Source organism: Equus caballus, chromosome 7 (genome assembly GCF_041296265.1).
Source record: "Equus caballus isolate H_3958 breed thoroughbred chromosome 7, TB-T2T, whole genome shotgun sequence".
NCBI classification, from domain to species: domain Eukaryota; kingdom Metazoa; phylum Chordata; class Mammalia; order Perissodactyla; family Equidae; genus Equus; species Equus caballus.
The window spans coordinates 53,772,417-53,788,973 of NC_091690.1; the positions used below are offsets into that span (position 1 = coordinate 53,772,417).

General features: G+C 37.8%; 1 protein-coding gene across 1 annotated transcript; it reads left to right on the plus strand.

Annotated features, from left to right (window-relative positions):
* OR7E223 (olfactory receptor family 7 subfamily E member 223) lies at nucleotides 15,067-15,996 on the plus strand. Its single transcript, NM_001391136.1, has one exon. It carries the CDS (start codon nucleotides 15,067-15,069, stop codon nucleotides 15,994-15,996), a length of 930 nt encoding a protein of 309 aa, NP_001378065.1.
* Nucleotides 15,997-16,557: the final 561 nt, after the last annotated feature.

A 16,557-nucleotide genomic window follows, 5' to 3' on the forward strand; every position in this document is an offset into this window, starting at 1 on the left:
ATCCTGCATTGAATTTTCTATACTGAATCACAGATTGAATCATCTGTATTTGTCACCTATGACCCAGGAATCCTGTAGAAATGGACAACTCTCTTTTTTAAATATGCATGTAATTCTCAATGCTTTCCACAGCCCATGTCTATTGTCCATAAAACGATGGCATTGATCAAATCCATTGACACAGGTTATGTGAGAGAATGTATGTCACTGGTTCTCAATCTTGGCTTCATAAAGGAAGTACCTGGTGAGCTTTAAAAATCCTCATACCTGATCCCCACCACCATTGCCTAAGATTTAATTGGACTGGCATGTTGCATGAGTATGAAGAGTTTTATCAGTGCTCTAAGTGCGTCTAAAGTGAAGTCAAGGTGGAGCGCTAATGATGTTTGTCAGACCTTACATTCAACAACAACTAGTATGTCTTGGGTCCTTTAATATTCATAATCAGATCCTGAAGATCTCAAAGTGATCAGAGCTCATAAAGGAGAAGATATGAAAGAATTTGCCACAGCAACAGGCAATGTGACTTTTCTCAAATTCCCGGTAATATTTTTCACATATTTTCTCCCTCCACACTTTACAGCTGGTCATATGTGTTGGTTATTAAGCTATTGTTTTTCTGCTCCAAACTCACTCTGTTTTTATTATTATTTTTTAATTTATTGAAGTCATAATAATTTATAACATTGTGAAATTTCAGTTGTACATTATTATTTGTCAGTCACCAAATGTGCCCCTTTACCCCTTATGCCTACCTCTCAACCCCCTTCACCTCTGGTAACCACTAATCTGTTCTCTTTATCCATGTCTTTGTTTATCTTCCACATACGAGTGAAATCATATGGTGTTTGTCTTTCTGTGTCTGGCTTATTTCGCTTAACAGAATACCCTCCAAGTCCATCCATGTTGTTGTGAATGGGATGATTTTTGTCTTTTTTATGGCTGAATAGTATTCCATTGTATATATATACATCTTCTTCATCTATTCATCAGTCGATGGGCACTTGGGTTGCTTCCACATCTTGGCTATTGTAAATAATGCTGCAATGAACATAGGGGTGCATAAGTCTCTCCGGATTGTGGATTTCAATAAATCCCAGTGGATAAATACACAGTGGTGGGGTGATTAGGTTGTATGGTATTTCTATTTTTAATTCTGTTTCATTGAGTTCATAAGAGTTTACATCAATGTGAGATTTCAGTTGTACGTTATTTCCTGGCTGTCACCACATAAGTGCTCCCCTTCAACCCCTGTGCTCACCCCCTATCCTCATTCCACTGGTAACCCCTGAACGGATTTCTTTGTCCATGTATTTGTTTACATTCCGCATATGAGTGAAATCATCTGGTGTTTGTCTTTCTCTGACTGGCTTATTTTGCTTAGCACAATTCCTTCCAGGTCCTTCCATGTTATTGCAAATGGGATGAATTTGTCTTTTTTATGGCTGAGTAGTATTCCACTGTGTGTGTGTGTGTGTGTGTGTGTGTGTGTGTGTATACCACATCTTCTTTATCCAATCATTAGTCGATGGGCACTTGGATTGTTTCCATGTCTTAGCTATTGTGAGTAGTGCAGCAATGAAGATAGGGGTGCATATGCTACTTTGGATTGTTGATTTCAAATTGTTTGGGTAGATACCCAGTAGTGGGATAGCTGGGTCATGTGGTAGTTTTATTTTTAGTTTTTTGAGGAATCTCCATACTGTTTTCCATAGTGGCTGCACCAGTTTGCATTCTAACCAGCAGTTTATGAGGGTTCCCTTCTCTCCACACCCTCTCTAACATTTGTTATTTTTAGTCTTCATGATTATAGCCATTTTAACAGGCATAAAGTGGTATCTTATTATAGTTTTGATTTGCATTTCCCTGATGATTAGTGATGTTGAACATCTTTTCTCGTGTTTATTGGACATCTGTATATCTTCTTTGGAAAAATGTCTGTTCATATCCACTGCCCATTTTTTGATTAGGTTGTTTGTTTTTTTGTTGTTCAGTTGTGTGAGTTCCTTATATATTACGCAGATTAATCCCTTGTCAGATATATGATTTACAAATATTTTCTCCCAATTGGTAGGTTGTGTCTTTGTTTTGATTCTAGTTTCTTTGCCTTGCAGAAGCTCTTTAGTCTGATGAACTCCCACTTGTTTATTTTTTCTTTTGTTTCCCTTGTCTGAGAAGACATGGTTTTTGAAAAGATCCTTTTTAGATCGATGTCAGAGTGTACTACCAATATTATCTTCCAGGAGTTTTATGGTTTCAAGACTTATCTTCAAGTCTTTGATCCATTTTGAGTTTATTATTGTGTATGGCATGAGACAGTGGTCTACCTTCATTCTTTAGCATGTGGTTTTCTGGTTTTCCCATTTATTGAAGAGACTATCTTTTCTTCATTGTATGTTCGTGGCACCTTTGTGAAAGATTAGCTGTCCCTAGACGTGTGGTTTTATTTCTAGGCTTTCAGTTCTGTTCCATTGATCTGTGTGCCTGTTTTTGTACCAGTATCATGCTGTTTTGATCACTATGGCTTTGTAGTACGTTTTGAATTCAGGGATTGTGATACTTCCAGCTTTGTTCTTTTTTCTCAGGATTGCCTTAGCAATTAGGGGTCTTTGGTTGCCCCATATTAATTTTAGGATTCTTTGCTCTATTTCTGTGAGGAATGTCATTGGGATTCTGATTGGGATTGCATTGAATCGGTAGATTGCTTTGGGTAGTATGGACATTTCAACTATATTTATTCCTCCAATCCACGAGCAAGAATCTCTTTCCATCTCTTTATGTTATTATCAGTTTCTTTCAGTAATGTCTCATAGACTTTTCATTGTATAAGTCCTTCACCTCCTTAGTTGTGTTTACTCTTTTAGCTGTGATTGCAAATGGAATTGTATTCTTGAGTTCTCTTTCTGTAAGTTCGTTATTGGAGTATAGAAAAGCAACTGATTTCTGTAAGTTGATTCTGTACCCTACCACATTACTGTAGTTGTTAATTATTTACATTATTTTTCGATGGAGTTTTTGGGGTTTTCTATATATAAGATCATGTCATCTGCAAACAGCGAGAGTTTCACTTCTTCCCTCCCTATTTGGATTCCTTTTATTCCTTTCTCTTGCCTAATGGCTCTGGCCAAAACCTCCAGTATTATGTTGAATAAGATGGTGTTAGTGGGCATCCTTGTCTCCCTCCTGTCCCTGGGGGATGGTGTTCAGTTTTTCCCCATTGAGTGTGATGTTGGCTGTGGGTTTGTCATATATGGCTTTTATTATGTTGAGGTAATTTTCTTCTATCCCTATTTTGTTAAGAATTTTTATCATAAATCACTGTTGGATCTTGTCAAATGCTTTCTCTGCATCTATTGAGATGATCATGTGGTTTTTATTCCTCAATTTGTTGATGTGGTGTATAATGTTGATTGATTTGCGAATGTTAAACCACCCCTGTGTCCCTGGTATGAATCCAACTTGATCATGATGTATGTTCCTTTTGATGAATTGCTGAATTTGGGTTGCCAAAATTTTGTTGAGGATTTTTGCATCTATGTTCATCAGCGATATTGGCATGTAGTTTTCCTTTTTGTGCTGTCCTTGTCAGGTTTTGGTATCAGAGTGACGTTGGCTTCATAGAATGTGTTAAGAAGTGTTCCATCTTCCCTAGTTTTCTGGAATAGCTTGAGAAGGATAGGTATTAAATCTTCTCTGAAAGTTTGTAAAATTCCCCATGAAAGCTGTCTGGACCTGGGGTTTTATTCTTGGGATGCTTTTCATTACTGTTTCAATCTCTTTCCTTGTGATTGGTCTATTCAGATTGTCTGTTTCTTCTTTACTCAGCTTTGGGGGGTTGTAAGAGTCTAAGAATGTATGCATTTCCTCTAGGTTATCCATTTTGTTGGCATATAGTTTTTCCTAGTATGCTCTTATAATCCGTTGTAATTCTGTGCATCTGTTGTTATTTCACCTCTTTCACTTCTGATTTTGTTTATCTGAACTTTCTCTCTATTTTTCTTTAAAATTCTGGCTAGGGGTTTGTCAATTTTATTTATCTTCTCAAGATCCAACTTTTTGTTTCACTGATCCTTTCTACTGCCTATTTTTGTTTCAATAGCATTTATTTCTGCTCTGATTTTTATTATTTCTCTCCTTTTCCTGACTCTGGGCTTTGTTTTCACTTTTTCTAACTCAGGTGCTCTTTGAGATTTCTTATTTGGGATTTTTCTTGCTTGTTAAGGTGTGCCTGTATTGTGATGAATTTCCCTTTCCCATATAGCTTTTGCTGCATCCCATACGCATTGGTATGGTATGTTATCATTTTCATTTGTCTCCAGATAAATTTTGATGTCTTCTTTAATTTATTCATTGATCCATTGCTTGTTCAATAGCATGTTGTTTAGTCTCCACATCTTTGTCCCTTTCTCAGCTTTTTTTTTTTTGTAGTTAATATCTAGCTTTATAGCATTATGATCAGAAAAGATTCTTGTTATTATTTCAATTTTCTTAAATTTATTGAGGCTTGCCTTGTTTCCCAACATATGTTCTATTCTTGAGAATGTTCCATGTGCACTTGAGAAGAACGTGTATTCTGATTTTTCTGTATGGAGTGTTCTATATATGTCTCTTAAGTCCAACTGGTTTAGCTTTTTGTTTAATTTGACTGTTTCCTCATTGATTTTCTCTTTAGATGATCTGTCCATTGATGTGAGTGGGGTGTTGAGGTCCCCTACAGTTATTGTGTTATTTTTAATATCTTCTTTTAGGTTTGTTAATACTTGCTTTATGAACTTTCGTGCTCCTGTGTTCGGTGCATAGATATTTATGTATTATTTCTTCTTGATGGAGTGTCCCTTTGATCAGTATATACTGCCCGTCTTTGTCTCTCTTTACCTGTCTTATCTTGAAGTCTACTTTGTCTGATATAAGTATTGCAACCCCTGCTTTCTTTTGTTTGCCATTAGCTTGGAGTATTGTCTTCCACCCCTTCACTCTGAGCCTGTGTTTGTCATTGGAGCTGAGATGTGTTTCCTGGAGGCAGCAAATCGTTGGGTCTTGTTCTCTAATCCATCTCACCACTCTGTGTCTTTTTATTGGAGAATTCAATCCATTTACATTGAGGATGATTATTGATGTATGAGGGCTTAATGCTGTCATTATATCACTCGTTTTCCAGTTTTCCTGCATTTCATTTGTTTGTTGTCCTATGTGTTTTGGTCTACCCATTGAATTATGTAGTTTTTTATGCTGCGTTTCTTTGTTTTTCCTTATTTATTTTTTGTGTCCGTTCTGCTTTTTTGTTTAGTGGTTACTTTGAGGTTTGTATTCACTATCTCGTGTGTAAGATAGTCCATTTTCTGATGGCCTCTTATTTCCTTAGTCTAAACTGTTTCAATCCCTTTCCTCCTCCCCTCCTAAGTTGTTTTTATAATATCTTATTCCAACTTGTGTTGTGAGTTTGTGGTTAAAGTGACAAGATTGTCTTTGTTTTTGGTGTTTTTCTTCCCTTTCACCTAATGCTATAGTTGAATATGTGCTATCCCCTGATTCTGTCTACCTTTTTATCTCCTTACTCTGTGTTTTGTGACCCATTTCTCCCATTTTTTTCTTTTTTCAGGTATGAGGGCCTTCTTGAGGATTTCTTGTAAGGAGGGTCTCATAGCTACGAAGTTGCTTAGCTTTTGTTTGTCTGGGAAAGATTTAATTTCTCTCTTATATCTGAAGGATATTTTTGCTAGATAGAGTATTCTTGGCTGAAGATTCTTGTCTTTTGAAGATTTGAATATGTCATTCCACTCTCTCCTAGCTTGTAAGTTTTCTGCAGACAAATTCGCTGAAAGCCTGATAGGAGTTCCTTTGTGGGTTATTTTCTTCTGCTTTGCTACCCTGAGTATTTTTCCTTTGTCATTCATTTTTGGCAGTTTTACTACTATATGCCTTGCAGTAGGTCTTTTTACATTGACAAATCTAGGAGATCTGGAAGATTCTTCCACACATCTTTCCATCTCTTTCCCTAAATTTGGGAAGTTCTTTGCTATTATTTCTTTGAGCACACTCCCTGCTCCATTCTCCTTGTCCTCACCTTCTTGAGTACCTATCATTCTTATGTTGCATTTGCTCATTGAGTTGGGTATTTCTCAGAGACTTTCTTCATTTGTTTTTAGTCTTATTTCTCTCTCATTCTCTGTCTGGAGCCTTTCAACATGTCTATCTTCAATTCTGCTGATACATTCCTCTATGATGTCCACTCGAGCATTCAGGGAATCCATATTTTGTTTTATCTCTTCCATTGTGTCTTTCATCTCTAATATTTCTGATTGATTCTTCTTTATAGTTTCAATCTCTTTTGGGAAGTAGCTCCTGAACTCATTATATTGTTTCTCTACATTCTCTTTTGCCTCACTGAGTTTTTTGATGATAGCTATTTTGAATTCATCGTCATTTAGCTTACATATTTCTGTACCCTCAGGACTGAGTTCTGGGTGCTTTTCTCTCTGGTCTGGAGATTTGATGTAGTGTCTGATGTTGGAAGGTCGAGTCTTTCTCATTTTGATTTTATTCAGTTGCAGATACAGCCTATCACCACTGGTTGGGGGTCGAGAGCTGCATATTCTGAGCCCTCCACCTTCAGCTGTGATCCTAGGTCCTGGAGCAGCAGGTAGCAGGGCAGGTGGGGAGAGGGGCACTTTCTCCTGCATGCACTCTGGGATTTCTTGATCAGCTCTCACTGTCTGATCTCCTGGGGTCTTGGCTTGATGAGGTCTCCCCCTACAAAAGCTTTCACCCTGTTAGAGGGCTTCCCTCTAGGCTGCAAGGGCCCTAAAGAGTTCTTGGTGATCCTATGAATAAGCAACCTCTCCCTTGCACCTTCACTCACAGATCCTCCCATGGTTGTGATTGTAGTCTTTAGTTGAGGGAGCGAAGATCTCTCTTACCCCATTCCAGCTCCTCAAAGGGGGCCTTCCGCATATCCACCCTCCATGGTGTGGCTGCATGTCTCTCCCAGGTTTTTGTGTTGTTAGGATGTCTTCTGTTGGAGTATGGATGCCCCTTTTTTGTATGTTGGAGGGGAGAGAGTCCTGGGAAAGTTCACTCTGCTATGATGCTGACATCACCCTAAATTCACTCCTCTTTACTTTAATTCATGATGCTTGAGTAGTGGTGGGATCTTTAAATTACTGCTCTTACTTTCAATCTGGCTTTTTGCATTTCTTTTTAGGTTCCTGCTATAGTGGTCAGTAAATATCACCATGTCCTCATGAATCAAACCATTTCCCTATACCCAGTAGTCTATGACATGGTCAGTTCCCGAAGTTATTACTTTGTTACAACATTTTTATTTTATCCCTTTTGTCTTTCAAAAATTATTTAATCAATTACTTTTATTAAATTATTAAATAACTAGTGTGATTTCTATTTTGTTGATTGAACCTTGACTGAAAAGTCATAGATGGGGGAAAAGGTATGTTGTGAGATTCTACATTTGGAAGATTGTAGAGTGAGCTCAGGAAAAAAAAAAGTCATTGTAATGATATGTCCTTGGTCAAGGGTATATACTTGAGGTTTAAAGTAGTGGTATGATATTTCCAGTTCCTCTGTGGTACTCATTGTGCCTGTAGATCATTAAGCCATCCAAGTCATTTAACTTTTTCTAATTTTCATTACCCAAGGGTAGAAAAGGACCATGTCCTCAACTAAAGGGATAACTTTCCATTAATTGGTAATAGCTTCTTTAAGATTCCACCCTGCAACCATGCTTCCTTGTCTTCTGTCATGATCAATCTGTCTTTGGGCTTTTCTGTCTTCCACACATACCCAGATAGCCATGTAGATATCAATCTATATATCAATCTTTCCTTTAGAGATGCTACACAAAGTTTCTGAGGTAGCACTCTGGGGTCTCTGAAAAGCTGTCCAATAACTAGTTTAATTCACTCTGTCTTTTACCACTAAGCTAAATCGCCTACCAACTTCACTGACAATGAACTTTGAAACTCAAAGGGTGCTTTAACCTGGAAGGGAGAGGAAAGGCCTTATTATTTTTGTGAATGAGACTAAGAACAATCTAAGGGCTGAAACTTGATATCCTATATCTTTATAATTCAAATCTAGCACTGTGAGGTCAGAGACTAGGCACATCTTTACCGTGTATAATGTTGAATAAATTATTCCCCATTTTGCTAGAAAAGGTAAAAATATTTTGTAACCCATATATTCGACATTTCTCTTCTTCCTTGAACCACTGGACCTTATGTAGAGTGTTCTATATACTTCTGAAAAAATAAATGTATCCTTGGTTTACTTATATTAGTGTGAATATTCAGTGGGATCTATTGTTGCTCATCTAATAGTATGCGCAAGATTAAAAGTCACAAAATAAAGGGTGGGTTTCTAAGTTCTATAGTAAATGGATAAAAAATGAGAATAGAAATTTCTCAATTGGACATCTAAAAAGAAAATACAAGAAGGTGCTGCTCTTTCAATATTCCTTCAAGAATATTCATCATAGCAGGTAGGGGGTATTGGGAAAAAGAGACAAACAACCCACAAACATATCTTTGGTTTTCATATCACGTCTTCTAAACTCAGTGTGGCAGTGATCACAATATCTAAAATGTCTCACCACTCACGTCTTCTCTAATCCTTCTCTACACTCCTGCCATTTGGTCATTTTGTCTCCCCCCAATTTTCCTCTGCCATTGAGGCACACACACATAATTAGTGTCTTTTATTTTATGCCTAACTTAATCGGGTATATATTCTAGTTTTCTACATATCAGTTAATGTGAAATCAATCTGAGTTCCTCATAGAAAGAACTCTGAGCCAGTAGGACTGCAAAGATAAGATGTAAAAGGCTGCAACAGACCATCTCCCATACATCACACTTTATAAGCCAAAAGCACATGACATTAAAGACTTCAACACAAATATTCCAAAGAAAATATATTCAGAGAGAGAGGAACCCTCTCTAGTTGAGCAGAAATCAGATGTTTGTTCAAATTGGGCACTGAATAGCTATTACTTGCTCTAACACAGATGGACACCAATGACATCGATGGAAGAACTCTACTGGTTTAGGAAAAACTAGAGGGATTTCTGTCTGTATGTCCAGGAACAGCATGGTGGGATCTGCAGACGTACCCAAAGCAGAGCAAATTCTTCCATGTGCCAGGTCTTCTTCAGGGAATTTTTCCTGAAAAGGTGATGGTGTCACGGGTTGGAGATGATGCTGGAAACCACAGGAACATCTCCATCATATTATTCCTCTTAGAGCCAACTTCACAATAGAGCATGAGGTCTGTGTGGTGGGTAGCTTCAAAGATGATCCAAATTCCCCCTCCATCTGTATTCATGCCCTTGTATATACACATCTCCTTGAGTGTGATGGATGGATGTAATGATTTGTTTCCAATGAACATAATTTGGAAACATATGGGTTGTCCCTTCCAATATTAATGTGTAGAAAGACTCAGCTTTCATCTCGCCTGCTCTCTTACCAGCTGACTCTGATGGAAGCCAGCTGCCATGTTGTCAACTGCCTGATGGAGAGGCCAATCTGGCAAGAAACTAAGTGAATCTTCTGGCCCTCAAAGAATTGAATCCTGTCAACAGCCATGTAAATGAGCTTGGAATCAGGTACTCTTCTAATCAAGCCTTGAGATGACTATAGCCCTGGGCTATATTTCAAACATAGACATCTCTGAGACCACATGAAGTATTTAAGCAAACTATCAATTTACCAGATAAACATGTCAAAATAAACCATTGTTGTGTCCATCCTGGTAGCATAGTGGTTAAGTTCACACACTCCACTTCATGGCCCTGGGTTCTCAGGTTCGGATCCCAGGCACAGACCTACACACTGTTCATCAAACTATGCCATGGCAGGGTCCCACATACAGAATGGAGGAAGACTGGCACAGTGTTAGCTCAAGGGCAGTCTTCCTCACCAATAATACATAAATACACAAATAAAATAAACAGTTTTTAATGTAACAACCTACACCTACTGGACATAAAAATTAGAACCAGGATGTCATTCAAAATAGCAAAAAACATAAATCTCCAACACCTAAAACCAAAACCCCCCAACCAGCACTATAGAAATAAAAATAAGAGATTCTCCTTATAGATACAAATCTTAGTTGAGAACACAGGCATATCATCAGATTCTTGGTATGCAAGACCTACTTCTCTCTAAACCACCTGACTAATTCAATGGGTTTGCAGATATAAAAGTCACATGCTGCTTTCTCTAATTGAAAAAAGTGTGTTTGAGTTTTAAGCAACTTGGAATTCAGAAGTAAGGAGTAGAGGTCACCTTCCTGCTGAGAATAGGAAAAGCTGAGATTTTTCCTAGTACATCCACTTTTCTCCTTTTCCTCTTTCACTAAATAAGCAAGTCCTCAGAGACTGAGACAACATGAACCAATTTAGCTAATTATATGCTGTGTGCATTGAGCTCTCAAGGCTATGCTGCTGTAAATAATTAGGCTGTGATTTCCAGCCCATCAGTTAGCCAGTTCCAGTCCAGTGGGCTCTATATGTGTGTCTCCCCTCATCAAGGTTGTTGTCTGTACCAAGAGGCCCACACCTGAGTCTATCTTCCTGCCAGTCCTGAGGACAGAGCCTTAGCCCTCAACAAACACCAGGTAGGGGACGGCAGCCAGTAGGGTAGTTGGGACAGTCAGAGGAGAGGACATCCAAATGCAAATGCTCAGCTCAGAGCCCTATCAAGTTTATATTGTTGGTTCTGATGGGGATCCTAGAACTCTGATTTAGATTTCTATTTTCCTCCCACCCTGGTTCTATCTCCCATAGACATCTTCCCCACAAGAGCAGGAAATAGTTCCCTCTAAACTGTCCCCTAGGCACTCAAAATGATCATGAAGGTGATGATGATGATAATGATGAAAATGATGACAGTAGCCACCACATCACAAATCTTTACCTAGGGAATCCAAACGCCAGGTGTTGAACTTTGTTTTATGTAGCTTGTTATGTCTGATCTGCATTACCACCCCCAAAAGAGAGCAACGTGCATTATCATCACTTTAAAGGTGAGGAGAGGAGCACAACATTTTATACAACTTTTATCAGGCCTTGGGGTAGGAAGGGGGCAAAGTCATGTTTGAATCCAAACAGTGAACTGCATTTGCAGGATACCGAGACAGTATTCTGGCAAACCCAACCTATATATATCTTTCCTGTAACTCCAGGAAGAAACCTCAGCTCACAGTGCTCTTCCCTTTGGAGATTCATGGTAGACCACACCAGAGACCAGAGGGTTGAATCTGCTACATAACTACAGGAAGAACGGCTGAGATCAAGGTTAGGATTACAGAGTCAGCTCCTGATAACTCAGGGCAGATCTCTCTCTAGTTCCTGCTCCTGAATTTTGCTTCACTGTCCACTTCCTCCTCTATTCCTATAATTTAACCTCTCTTGATCTCTAAGGAGACATACAGTCAAGATATTCGGTTCTTTTCTTAGTTAGGAAATAAGAAACAGTTAAAAGATATACATTGAGAAATTTAGAAGAGACCTTTGGACCTCTGCTTAAATTCTCTGAAGTGCGTAGAAACAGATTGACACGTTCTGTGCAAGGGCCTCATCTAATTTTCAGTATATCTGTTCTACTTACTTCCATACAACACTAGGAAGGTTCTTAATAACTCTGAGCATGGACGTTGTCATCTGAATTGATCTCCACTTGATACAAGTATGTTGAGTATGAATTAGACAAACTGAGTACTGAACATGTGACTGAATATGTGATGGATGCTTATAGTAAGGGGAAAGTAAATTTTAGTTACTATTATTATTATCAAGGCATCTTCTATCCAACTAAAATATCTTGTGAGCTGAAGATTTGGTTTTCTCTAGATCCTGAGATAATATTTTATTTTTGTCCTTTTACAGGTAGATTTCGAATGCCTGAAGGGAAACAACTTAGTCTCATTCATTTCTGATTCCTCAGAGTCTATCATTGCTTGGCAAAGAATAGGGTACAAGAACAGCACAATCTCATTTGTATTTTGGGTAAACCCCTTGGATCTCAGGAATAAAGCCCAGGCAATATGGCTTCCACACACTGGGTACTTTCCTGCCTGTGCTTTCATTCCTTCTAGCCAGGTTACGTAGGACTAAACAAAAGATAAAACAGTGCTTGTATCTACATCATGGATTTTCTAAGGGACCCATCATTTTCCATTTAATAGAATCTACAATGTTCAACTATAAGAAAATTGTGGAGATATTCATAAAAATAAAAAAGAGACAGAGAGAGGAAAGTAAACATTACTGTGTGAACTGAGACATGTGTTAGGATTTCCACTCCTTCCATGAATGAATTCCCTAGGAGATGATAGGCTTCTATCTCTCTGCCATATAATAGAATGAAAGGTAATTAAAACTCTCTTGGGATTGTGTTTCATCAATAAACCTACTATTCCACTAATGATTCTAATTCTGGTTTAAAACCATGAGTGAATATTTATGAAGTCCAAAGCTTTAGGTGCCACACACGTCCTAGAAATGAATATTATGCTTCTCACTTTTAGGTAAGGAACACCACTACAGTGAGCTGGAGAAACTCTACATTTAGTGGGTGAAAGATGTGGGACTCAGACAAAGGTCTCCTGACTGCCATCGCTGGGCTCTCTCCTCTTGAACAGAGTGGAATGATCCTTTTTCTTTTGAAACCTGCTTTAGTCGCAGCTGAGCAAGCAGAAGCAAAACCATAGATTCTTTCTCTTGGGATTTGGTGAGTTCATCTGTAAATTAAGGCAATGGGTCAAGTAGTTTACACTTGAGTTCATGAATATTGCAGATCACAGGGTTCTCTATAAATGGTAATGAATTTTGTAGCCCATTTTGGAAATCTGAGATAGGAAAATATTATTTCCTACACAAGATGGGAATGTTCATGTGGACCTATCATGGAAGGGCCCTTGCAAGACAGACTTGAGGGATCTTTCTGATTCAAAACCTTGACAATAAGAATATGTAGTTGAATTTGTCTACATTTTCTATTAGGAAAATAAATATGGATAAGTAAACTTGTGCATGCATTGATTTTTATGACAATTATCTTTTATGAGTATATCTGATGGAAATTCTCACTTGTGTGATATGGAGATGGGCACAAGAATTTTATTAGGAATATTATAAAAAGAAATTAAAAGATAAAGTGAAGTTCATCTCTTGGGCAATACTATGCACATTTAAATTGTTTGAAATAGATGTGTGTACTTCACAGAAACTTAAAACATTGTGGCAAATGAGAATTTCTCAGGAAACAATAGGTATATTATGATAGAATTTAGGTAAGTTTCCAAGAAAAGTGTTTTATGGATATCTATATCAATGCCGATATAATGAAACCTTGAAAAGAAAATATATCCACTAAATTCACAGCGGTGTTTGCATTTGGGCAACTGAAGTTCAAGAAAATGGGATCATGAAAAGGTAGCAAAAAAGCCCTCAGTTTTTTTCAGCAATAAATATGAATTCTGAAGCAAGTATGATTAAATATTTATATATTTCATATGAGTAGTAGGTAATAATCGTAATAACACTACTAGGTAACATTAATGGAGTATTTATTAGAAGTCTGGTAATGGTTCTCTACCCTGGCTATGCGTTAGTGTGACCAAAGTATTTACATGTAGAGATTCTGATTTAATTGGTTCTAGGTTGGGACCAGCACATCAGTAAATTTTTAAAGATTAACATGTAATTATAATGATTAAATAGCATTGAGAATGACTGTATAAGCACATTATCATTATTATTTAATTTGACTTTTATAGCAACCTGATAAAGCATGTTCAATAAATATATACATTTTACAAGTGAGAAAATTACCTTGGTATTTGTAATAGTATTCTCTGCTCTTTTTCCATTTGCATTTTCCCCAAATTAAATCATTTTTTGACCTGCCAGGAGAAAGGAAGACCTGATTGCCTTCAGGTTACTCAATTTATGAGAAATGCAATACCTCTTATAAGGAAGGATTGACTTAAAAGCTCTTATGCTGGGATAAGCAGGCCAACTTAAGGTTTCAAACCTGGATTTGGTTCTAAATATTGCAACTGTTCATAAGATGTTAGATCTGAGGAGAAAACAACCCTTTGCAAATGTTTAGGATTAGAAACAAATTTAAGACATTTACCAAACCACTACAAACAAAAACAGCAAAAAGTGGGCTTACCTTCATCTATTTTCCTGAGATTTTGTAGCACTGATAGAAAATAACCTGGCAGAAAATGAAAAATAGAGAGTTTATCAAAATGAAATTATTGTTTAACCACTGGTGCATTTTGAATTGACACCATCTTCGGAATCAGTGATGCTATATGATTTTGTGCCTTTAAAAAAAACATATTTATCAAAACTTTGAGTCCATCAAGGCCAAATACATATATATTTCAGTTATATTTGAAAAGACTTTGACCAGACAATGCGCACATATCAGTGAATACTTATATCCATGGAAGCTGAATGTCGCACAATCAAATAAGGATTAAAACCAAGGAAGATAATTGGCATACAAAAACGCTATCTTAATATGAATGTTCTACTTTAATTTAGAATCCAGCTAATGGGGTTTTATCTTTTGAAGGGCTACATTCCAAATCAAGAGCATTTCTTGCACTGTGTTGGACATGATAAATTACATTTGACTGCTGCTTAGTATCCTTTAATTAGAATTTTTTTTCTTAAAGAGAGAAGGATATTTCTTATTCCATATTTTTCCTTCAAATGTATGGGGCAGATACTTTACTGTGTTCATGGATTTGTTGACTCAAAATGTCCTTGATTTATAATATTCTTTGGCCCAGTGCTCTGAAGTGGTTCTATATAGAAACAGGTGAATAGCCCAGACATCAATAAGGAATGAGTTCTAAAGAGAATTCGCAACTGATAAATGTTGCTGAAGGTAATGGTGCGTAAAGTCCTCAATTGTAAATACTTTAGTTGTGAATTGCTTGAATCCAAAATATGAACATTTAGCTGGGTGTCTGTATTCTTGTTTTTGTTTATTCAACACTCTTCCTTTTCAAAAGTGTCCCATCTACATGGAACCACAGAATCTAACACGTGTCTCAGAATTCCTCCTCCTGGGCCTGTCAGATCATCCAAAAATGCAGACCCTCCTCTTTTGGCTGTTCCTGTCCATGTACCTGGCCACTGTGCTCGGCAACTTACTCATCATCCTGACTGTCAGCTCTGACTCCCACCTTCACACCCCCATGTACTTCTTCCTGTCCAATCTGTCATTGGCTGACATCAGTTTCAGCACCACTACAGTCCCCAAGATGCTGGCAAACCTCCAGACACACAGCAAATCCATCAGCTATGTAGGCTGCCTAACTCAGGTATCCCTTTTTTTCCTTTTTGGATGTTTGGATGATTTACTCCTGGCTGTGATGGCTTATGACCGGTTGGTGGCCATTTGTCACCCCCTTCACTACCCAGTCATTATGAACCTTCACCTCTGTGGTTTGTTGGTCCTGGTGTCATTTTTAATCAGCCTTTTGGACTCCCAGCTGCACTACTTGATGATGTCACAGCTTACCTTCTGCACAAATGTGGAAATTCCTCATTTCTTTTGCAATGTCCCTCAACTCCTCAAACTTGCCTGTTCTGATACCTCCTCCAATAACACATTAATCTATTTTATTGATGCCATCTTTGGTGGTGTTCCACTCACAGGGATCCTTTACTCTTATATTCGAATTATTTCCTCCATACTGAGCATCTCATCATCAGGTGGGAAGTACAAAGCCTTCTCCACCTGTGGCTCTCACCTGTCAGTTGTTTGCTTATTTTATGGAACAGGCCTTGGAGTGCACCTCAGTTCCACTGTCTCATCTTCTCTGAGGAAGGAAGCAGTGGCCTCGGTGATGTATACTGTGGTCACTCCCATGCTGAACCCCTTCATCTACAGCCTGAGGAATACAGACATCAAGAATTCCTTGTGGAGGATTGTCAGCAGAATAGCCTAAGCTCAATATCTGTGCTAACTTTTTTTGTTCAAAGGACTGGAAAAGGCAGCAAAACCAAACACGCACAATGAGGAATGCTGAATCTTCAGTCACTTAATATGTATATATACCCACTCATCTATCTGCTTTCTTTTTTACACAATTTTCCCTCTTAGTATCTCTCTCATGGATTTGGGAGATTATTTTGGACTCCCTCCTTAAGTCATAGCCCCTGCAGGATTATGCATCAGACATCACTATACCCTTCTCACTTTCCTTTAGCATTTTCCAGGACACTTGGCCATGAGGAATCTTGTTTCTATCGTTACAAAATAATCATAGCTCTCTCCTTCTTGTTATTTATTGTTTCTATATTTGTCCCATGATTTTTTTCTATATTTTAGGAGGATCTAAAACCTACCTTAAGGACCAAGACATCTACAATATTTTTGCTCCTTAATGATCTTGAACAAGTAGGGTGAGTATTTAATTTCCTTTGCAAACCAGGGTAGTATTTTGAAATTGAAATGGGACACTATTAATACTAATTTTGAATAAATAGTTATCAACTGGGACTTTCCT